The 9,366-nt window shown below is 39.5% G+C and overlaps 1 protein-coding gene across 1 annotated transcript; it reads right to left on the bottom strand.

The window, feature by feature from the left end:
- Positions 1-5,809: 5,809 nt before the first annotated feature.
- Positions 5,810-8,177, bottom strand: LOC121050372 (disease resistance-like protein DSC1). The gene is made up of 4 exons (XM_040510075.1): positions 7,871-8,177; positions 6,824-7,102; positions 6,626-6,707; positions 5,810-6,305 (listed from the first exon to the last, which is right to left on the bottom strand). Exons 1-4 carry the CDS (start codon positions 7,901-7,903, stop codon positions 6,262-6,264), a joined length of 438 nt encoding a protein of 145 aa, XP_040366009.1. The 5' UTR covers positions 7,904-8,177; the 3' UTR covers positions 5,810-6,261.
- Between the last annotated feature and the right edge of the window lie 1,189 nt (positions 8,178-9,366).

Genomic DNA, 9,366 nt, shown 5'->3' with positions numbered 1-9,366 from the left:
ATGCTATAAATGTCATAAGTTAGGGCACTTTCAATACGAGTGTCCTAACTGGGAAAAGACAGCAAACTATGCTGAACTTGAAGAGGAGGAGGAGCTCTTGCTAATGGCCTATGTGGAGATGAACAATTCAAAGCGAGAAGACGTGTGGTTCCTGGACAGTGGATGCAGTAACCATATGTGTGGCAACAGAAAATGGTTCTCCAATCTCGATGAAACCTTCAAGCATTCTGTAAAGCTTGGCAACAACACCAGAATGGCAGTGACAGGGAAGGGAAACATTAAGCTAGAGGTTCATGGCATGACTCAGGTAATAAGTGATGTGTATTATATTCCTGAGTTGAGGAACAATTTGTTGAGTATAGGACAATTACAAGAAAAAGGCTTGACAATTCTCATACAGCATGGGGAGTGTAGAGTGTATCATGAAAGAAATGGGTTAATTATGCAAACTCCCATGTCTGCGAATCGAATGTTTATCATCCTTGCTGCAGTTGTGCTCTCAGATTCCCCAACGTGCCTGCAAACAAGCACAGAAGACTTGGCACACCTATGGCACCGTCGATATGGCCATTTGAGTTACAAGGGACTCAGGACCTTGCACTACAAGAAAATGGTCAAAGGGCTTCCACAAGTCGTGGCTCCTACAAGAGTGTGTTCTGATTGCTTGGTGGGAAAGCAATGCAGAGACTCCTTCCCAAAGAAAAGCATGTGGAGAGCGTCACAACGATTGCAATTAATTCATGCAGATCTCTGTGGACCAATTACGCCACAATCAAATAGCAACAAGAGGTATGTTTTAAGCTTCATTGATGATTGCACTAGAAAGATGTGGGTATATTTCTTGAAGGAGAAATCGGAAACCTTTACTATGTTCAAACAATACAAGAACTTAGTAGAGAAAGAGATAGGCTTGTCTATTCTTTGTTTGAGAACTGATAGGGGAGGAGAATTCACATCCATTGAGTTTAATGAGTTCTGCAAATCCAGTGGGATCAAGAGGCAGCTCACCGCAACCTATTCTCCCCAACAAAATGGGGTGGCTGAACGAAGGAATAGGACGATCATGAATCTTGTTCGAAGTGTACTATCTGAGAAGAGAGTTCCCAAAAGTTATTGGCCAGAAGTTGTAAAGTGGATCACTCATGTACTCAACAGAAGTCCAACTCTAGTTGTGCAAGATGTAACTCTAGAAGAAGCTTGGAGTGGGGTTAAACCAAACGTTGACTACTTCAGAGTCTTTGGCTGTATTGCACATGCACATATCCCTGATGCCAAGAGGACCAAACTTGATGATAAGAGCTGTAGGTGTGTGTTTTTAGGTATAAGTGAAGAAACTAAGGGTTATCGATTATACAATCCCACCTCAAAGAAGATTATTGTAAGTAGGGATGTGATTTTCGAAGAGCATGCAAGCTGGGATTGGGGGAGGAGTGTTGAGGAAGAAAAACAAGACGTCTTGGTATGGGGTGACAATGAAGAGGATGAGCAAGCTCAAAGTGAAGAAGGGACTGATTGTGTTGTGGCTCAAGATGATGGTGTTGTTCCAAATCAGTCCAGTGGCTCGAGTTCAAGCAGTAATGATGGCTCCATTCCTAGCTCTTCTCAAGGCAGTCCACAAAGTCCAAAAATTGTAGATGAAGGAAGAAATAGAAGACAGCCTATATGGATGCAAGACTATGTCAGTGGTGAAGGCCTGTCCGAGGAGGAACAAGAGCTTCATAACCTAGCTGTGTTCACTCCAAGTGATGATCCGAGTAGTTTTGAGGAAGCAGTTGTGCATTCAAGGTGGAGAGAAGCAATGAGAGCCGAAATTGAAGCAATAGAAAGAAACGATACTTGGAAGCTGACAAATCTACCTAAGGGTGTGAAGAAGATTGGAGTCAAGTGGGTCTTCAAAACAAAGTACAATGAGCATGGCAAGGTTGACAAATGCAAGGCTCGCTTAGTTGCAAAGGGGTATGCACAACAGTTTGGCATTGACTACACTGAGGTCTACGCACCAGTGGCAAGATGGGACACCATTAGATTGATTGTGGCATTGGCAGCACAAAAGAATTGGACTATCTTTCAACTAGATGTGAAAAGTGCATTCCTGCATGGGGAACTAAACGAAGATGTCTACATCGAGCAGCCTCAAGGATTTGAACAGAAAGGAGAAGAAGAGAAAGTGTACAAGCTCAAGAAAGCATTATATGGACTCAAGCAAGCTCCAAGGGCATGGTACAGCAAGATCGAGAATTACTTTGCCAAGGAGGGATTTGAAAAATGTGACTTCGAGCACACTCTGTTCATCAAGGCTGGAGAAGGAAGTAAGTTCTTAATTGTGAGTCTATATGTTGATGATTTAATTTTCACTGGTAACTGTGAAGATATGTTTGTCAAATTCAAGACTTCCATGAAACAAGAATTCGATATGACTGATCTTGGCAAAATGAGTTACTTTCTCGGAGTTGAAGTGATGCAATGTTCTGAGGGCATTTACATTAGTCAAAGGAAGTTTGCAAGAGAAGTGTTAGAGAGATTTGGGATGGAGAAAAGCAATAGTGTGCATAATCCGATGGTTCCTGGGGTGAAATTGTCAAAGGATGAGACAGGTAACAAAGTTGATGCGACCATGTACAAACAAATGGTGGGAAGCTTGATGTATTTGACAGTAACAAGGCCGGATCTGATGTATGTGGTTAGCCTTGCTAGCAGATTCATGGCTAGACCAACTGAAATGCACTTGCAAGCTGTGAAGAGAGTGCTTCGGTATGTGCAAGGCACAGTTAACTTGGGAGTTTGTTACAAAAGGAGAGGTGATGAGAATTTGCTAGCCTATACGGACAGTAAGTATGCAGGAGATGTGAATAAAAACATCCCTGGTAATTTGCTAGCCTATACGGATAGTGATTATGCAGGAGATGTGGATGACCGGAAAAGCACCTCCGGCTATGTGTTCTCACTGAGTGGAGGAGCAGTGTCCTGGACTTCCAAGAAGCAGCCGGTTGTTACCTTGTCAACTACAGAGGCAGAATACATAGCTGCAGTTTCATGTGCTACTCAAGGTATTTGGTTAAGCAGAATGTTAGACAAACTTGGTCATTCTCAAGGCAACTGCATCACCATCCTATGTGATAACAGCTCTACCATCAAGCTCTCTAAGAATCCAGTTCTGCATGGCCGTAGCAAACATATTGAGGTTCGTTTTCATTATTTACGTGAACTTACAAGGGATGGCAAGGTAAGGTTGGTGCATTGTGGCTCTCAAGATCAAGTGGCAGATGTCATGACTAAGCCACTCAAACTTGAGACCTTTGTGAAGCTACGTGAATTGCTTGGGGTCTGTGAGATTCCAAGTTAAACTGATTGCTCACCGCAATTCAGTTTAGGGGAGGATTTGTTAGGGTTTGCATTATTGTTGTCTTAGTTTGAACTAAAGTGATAAGATAGGTTTATCTTTAATGCTATTAAATAAACCCTAGTTGTTAGGGGTTAGTTAGGGTTTCTGACTTTTTCCTTGTAATCGTGTACCACGCATCAGAGTTGTGCGGTGCGTGGGCTGCTGTTTTGCTTTCATCGTTGTAAAGGCTATATATGCCATCTCTTCCAATAATGAAGACATGAAGTCATTCTCCAGTTTGTAGTTATAGATCTTGAGTTTTCATATCCAACATACAATCCTTTTGGTTTTTTGATTAACAGAGAGAGAGAACGAAGAGAGCAGAGTGATGTGGGTAGAAGAAGAAGAGAGATTTCGATCGCAAACAAATCCTCTCCATAAGTAATCTTTTTTTTTTTTTTTTTTTGTTAATTTCTTCATGATTTATCAAGCAGTTTGAGTGTCGTGGTTCTTCAAATTTTGCATTTCGTAGTTGTTGGTGGCTGTCCAGCAGGTGTGGAGTTTTCTGTAGAGCTTATGACTTTGTAGTTGCGGATAAAGCCAAGTTGTACCCTTCTGTTAAAGATGATGTATCCATTACTGTAATCGAAGCAAGCTCTCATATTTTTGGACATGTGAATAAGGCATATACATTTCTGTAATTGATGGCATTGGTCAAGTTAACTATTATGTGCTTGGTTTGGTCTTACAGGTTTGATACAAGAGTGACAAACATTTGCTGAAGAGAAGTTCTCCAGAGATGGTATTCAAGTAAAAACAGGTTTCCAGGTTGTAAAAGTAGCTACTCCATTCTAAAAGCCTATCTCCGGTACTGTTCACATGAACAAAGATGTAGTACTTAAGGGTTATTAAAAAAAAAAAAAACGAAGATGAAGAAGAACAAGAAGAAGATGTAGTTAAGGAATTTCACCCTGATATTATTCCTTAATGTTTTCGCAGGTCTGTATTTTTTCCTCTGTTTGATATTATTGACTTACTACATCTGTTTGTAGCTCTGATAATTTGTGTTGAATGTTTTGAATGTTCTTTTGGTTCTCTCTCTATTTTATCTTATGCCATGTCTCTATTTGGTATTATAGAATCCCAATATTGATGACTGGGTATTTAAGTGATGCAATTATGGCTGTGGATGCCTTATTTATTTGGTATGTGATTAATTCCAAGTACAAGCCTCTCTGAAATTTCTACAGTCTTTCTTCTACCGTGTTTCAGTGTTTGGTAATTTGGTTTAATTTTTGCAGCATGACTACAATGATTGGGTGCCCATGATTCCTTTAGCCTTCTTTGCTGGGACAGGGTAAAGCCTCTTCTATATCTACCTCTTATGGCTTCTTCTAACTTTCTCCGTTTGTTTTATTGGCAATTGATACATTTCAGAATGGGGGATCCCTACATAAACCTTACAAAAGTCTTAGTAGTGAAATGAAGCTTCTGATACATGCATACAGGACAATTAAATTTGACAATTGAGACAAAAGTCCAGAATGGGTCCTGTTCGATCGGTTGTTGTTAAATATATTTTGGCGAAACTGCCAGTCAACCACTCAACCCTTTTCGTACAAAGCGTGCTATAGTTGTTTGGGTGGGTAGATGAACTGACATTGGTTGCCTAAAGGACTATATCTACCTGTATTTCAGTCCTAATTTATTATGTTCATTACAAAAATGCATCTAATTTTCACTATTTTTGTACTCCGTAGAGTGTTTGTAGTCATACTGATTGATCCCTTCACTTACCAAGCTCATTGACAGCTTTTGCAGAAGCAGGATATAGGACTTTGCATGTTATCTGGTATACACTTTGTTTGCTTCATCGTTGCATTGAGTTGCTTCAAGCTGCTAGGACTTGCTGAGTCTAATATGCCTCAAGAGGAAGGTGAGTACTACAATCTTTCTACTGCTGGCATTTGACAATGCCTAGAAGGTGTATGAAAAAATGCTTGAGAGAATAACAAAATGCGTAGATGGTTATTAGTCTTACTGCTACCTCTGAATTCCAATAGAAAGAGCTCTGTGCTTAGTCTTCCGTTCTTTGTTAAATGTTTTGTAGAGTGCTCAGGCTTTGGAGAGGTAAATGTTTTGTATAGTGCTCAAGCTTCAGAGTAAACGTTTTGTTATTTGATCATATTCAACCTCTCTGTATAATTCGGTGGGTGTTTGTGAGGAAAAAGAATCCTATGAAATGCCCTTTCTGTATATTTTGGTCTTCTGCACTGTTAAAAACAAATTGTGAGTTTGAAAACATATGATGCCATTACATCACGGGATTCATGTTTTTGCATAAAGATCTTTCCAAAATAATGACACTTCAACACATTTAAAATAAAAGAAACCAGCAGCATCACGTGGGCTGATGCACTAGTTGGGAACTAGAACTGAGCGTTCTCTAAAAGAAGGGTACTGGCTACTCCTAAGACAGCAACATATCACCAAGATTCAGAGAAAAGTTCTGAAGTTGACAATCTGAGGTCCATCACCACATCAGCTTCCTTCAACACTTAACTTTCAGCTTTCTTTCTCTGCTTATTCTCCTATCAGAATTCATACTTGGATTGGCTAGGTCCTGATATCTCATCCTCGCTAGGTTGTGATGTCTCTTCCTGTAAAGATCGTTTTAGTCGACTCAGGCCTTGTTGAGATGAAAAGTCCAAGTCCCACAACTTATCTACAGAGTATGGTACTTCACGCCACTTATAACAAGTGTTCTCAGAAGACTCATATTTCCTATAATCTCGCTCAATTTCTCAAATCTCGAACAGCCAGAAAGAACAAGAGTCTTTAAAAGAATCAACTTATAAAAGTCCTCCGGAAGGTCCTTAAGCATTGTGCAGCCTTTAAGGTTTAGCAAGGTAAGTCTATAAAGAAGTCCAATGGACTTGTCAATCTCTGGCAAACTTACAGTCTTTAAGGATCAAATACCGTAAATTTAATAGTTGGAAGTTGGGTAAATTTGAGATTCTGCTTCAATCTTTTCACTTCCTTTTGACTTTCTTTCTAGCTTTTGGGGTAAGGTTTATGTCCCCCCCTTCTTTAGGTTGTATTTTCTTTTTTATGTTATTAATGAAATAATAATAGGGGACGGGCGGTGGGTTCCCAGAGTGTGGCAAACCCCTCTCCTTCGGGATTGAGGGTGGGACTTGTTCCCTACATCGTTTGCCTCCGAGGAGCTAATATCGCCTAATCCCTTATTCAAAAAAAAAAAAAAAAAAAAAAAAAAAAAAAAAAAAAGGATCAAATACCGTAGATATGGGAGTTGTGAAAAGCCTGGTGATTGTGTTAGATAATGTGAATGACTGAGATTAAGTATCTCCAAATTCCCAAGCCGCTGTTAGACAACACCAAAAGAAGAAAAAGAAAAAATCAAAATCTCAAAAGAAGGGAAGGAGAACGTGATCGAATGTATTAAACCAGAGGAAAATGATTGAAAGTTTCCTGATATACCCTGGAATCCTCCCAAACTCGTACAAGATTGCTGTACCGCAGGTCAATAGAAACCAGGTATGTTTCATTAAGAAACTCATTTCGTATAACCTGTGGAAAGAATCCTCGCCAGCAGAGCCAGCTTAACTTTTTGGGAAACCTGTCGCAGTTCCCCGTGAGTTGTACATACTTGAGTTGGAGCAATTTCAGTCTCTTCATGTTTCTAAATGCTTCTGTATTGAAATTCATGTTGTCAGATCTTTGCAAATTTAGAGCAAGTCCTTCAGTCTCTTCAATTCCCTGTTAACAGGAGGCACTAAATTAGTGACAGAACTACATCATATTTTCTGAAGCAATTTTCCCAAGAAACATAAAACGAAGATCCTTCGTCCAAGTTCCAACACAGACAAGCCATAAATAACTATTTACCTTACTTCAAATTAGTAATCCACTCCCATCTGGTTTTCTACTTTTCTACAAATCAAACACATCAAAAAACAAAATTCCAAACTCTTTGTCTAATTCAATATTCCTAGCAAACACACAGAAAGTAAATAAGTTAAAAAGTTAAAACAGCACCCATATCCATCCCAGTATATAAATATTTTCTGGATCAAATGGAAACCCAAATCTTACGATTCCATCCTTCCTTTCCTGCATGAAACTCTTCAGAATCTCAACAGAACACAACAAGCAAACAATAGTATTCATGCACAATGTGAAATTATACAAAAGGAGAGTAAGCCCAAATCAATCCATTCTTGGACTGAAAGTCTGTTGAGCATTGGATTTAAATTAGAGGCTAACGAAGGTCACATAATGTGACATATCAATCAGGTTCGTGAGGCAAACGAGGGATAGATTATATGTAATGAACTGCCCCATATTTTTTCATGTGATCCCAACCGAACAGCTCGATTGTTTCTTCAGACTCCCAATCTCAAGCATTTTTAACTGAATTTCATAAATTTAAGCAATAAAACATGTATATATTGATGAATCCCCCTTAAAATGGAGCCATATACATATCCAAATTTCAAAACTCATCAAAAATTGAACAAGCCATACCGTCCATTCCGGCCTCGTCGGTGTCCACTTCATTGGCCGCACCACTGTCTCTAACTTCTTCACGTCATCATCTCCACCATCCGCCGTGGTGGTACCGAGCGGATTCAAGAACCTTGTAATATTAGAGATGAGACCAACCTGTTGAATATTCTAGACCATGTGACTTTTGGGTTCTCCCATAGAGATAGTTATTGTCTCTACACATTCCTATGCAAGTTTCTTGAAGGATTCATGAATATGGAAGATTCATGAAGGAGTATTCATTGGAAGAGTTGAATGTGTTGTAAAACAGAAAAATTTTTGTGAGAGAGAGAGAGTTTGGACACAGAGAATCAGATTGTATCCATTCATCTCACCATGAAGGGGTTTATATAGGAGTACATGATGTATACAAATATGCAACGTTTAATAGCAACGTCAATTACTCCTATTCACAATCCTATCAATCACTAATCTATAGTGAAAGGCATCTATGACTCTCCATCTATTTACATGATATTAGCCATAATTATTTACAACACTCCCCCTTGGATATTTCATGTCAATAGTGTTGCCTAGGCTGAGCGCTTCTAAGTTGCCTCGTCAAAAACCTTGCCAAGTAATAAAAATCCTGTGAGAGAAAAACAACCTTGGTCAAAGGAGTAAAAGAGCACAACACGCGTGAATGTGGAGTAGTCGTATCACAATAGAGATAGGTGAAGTCTTCTTATCAGCATCATAAGTAGATAGTATGTCTACGAGAGGAATGCATTAGAGTTGCTACACCAAAACCTTGCCCGGTAAACCCAATGGGAGAAACCCGTGGTCGAAGGGAAAAGATGAGCAAATGCATATATGTCAAATCAAAGCATCTTCATGATGTACTATAATCGGGGTGACCATGCTAAAGATGTGTCTCGTTAAATCCTTGCTAGGTAACAAAACCCAGTGGGACAAAATAATCCTGGACGAAGGACAAAAAGAGTACACGTGGTCAAGTGGGTATGCTTCAGGATACTCCTCCTGATTTCGACTCCCCTTGAAAATGACAAGTTAGGTAATTCAAATAGTTTACGTAGACCAATATCTTGAACATGCTTTTGGAATGTATACTTTGGTAGTGACTTGGTGAAGAGGTCTACATGATTGTCTTCAGATCAAATCTGCTTAACTTCAATCTTCTGACGCTCTTGTTGTTGCTGATTGAAGGAGAACTTCGGTACAATATGTTTGGTGTTATCTCCTTTGATGAAACTTGTCTTTATCTGCTCTATGTAAGTAGCATGATCCTAGTAGATAATTGTTGGTTCATCAGTGGTGGAATGCAGTCCACATGTGCTTCGAACATGCTTTGTAACGGCTCTTAGCCCTGTACATTCACATATTGCTTCTTGAAGAGCTAGTAGTATCTTAGCATGATTTGAAGAGGTAGCAACAAGTGTCTATTTCATAGACCTCCAAGAAATTGCAGTATTCCCAATGGTAAAAACATAATCAGTTTGGGAACGTGCCTTGTG

This window comes from Rosa chinensis, chromosome 7 (assembly GCF_002994745.2).
Source record: "Rosa chinensis cultivar Old Blush chromosome 7, RchiOBHm-V2, whole genome shotgun sequence".
NCBI classification, from domain to species: Eukaryota; Viridiplantae; Streptophyta; class Magnoliopsida; order Rosales; family Rosaceae; genus Rosa; species Rosa chinensis.
This window is presented reverse-complemented; position numbering and strand designations above follow the sequence as displayed.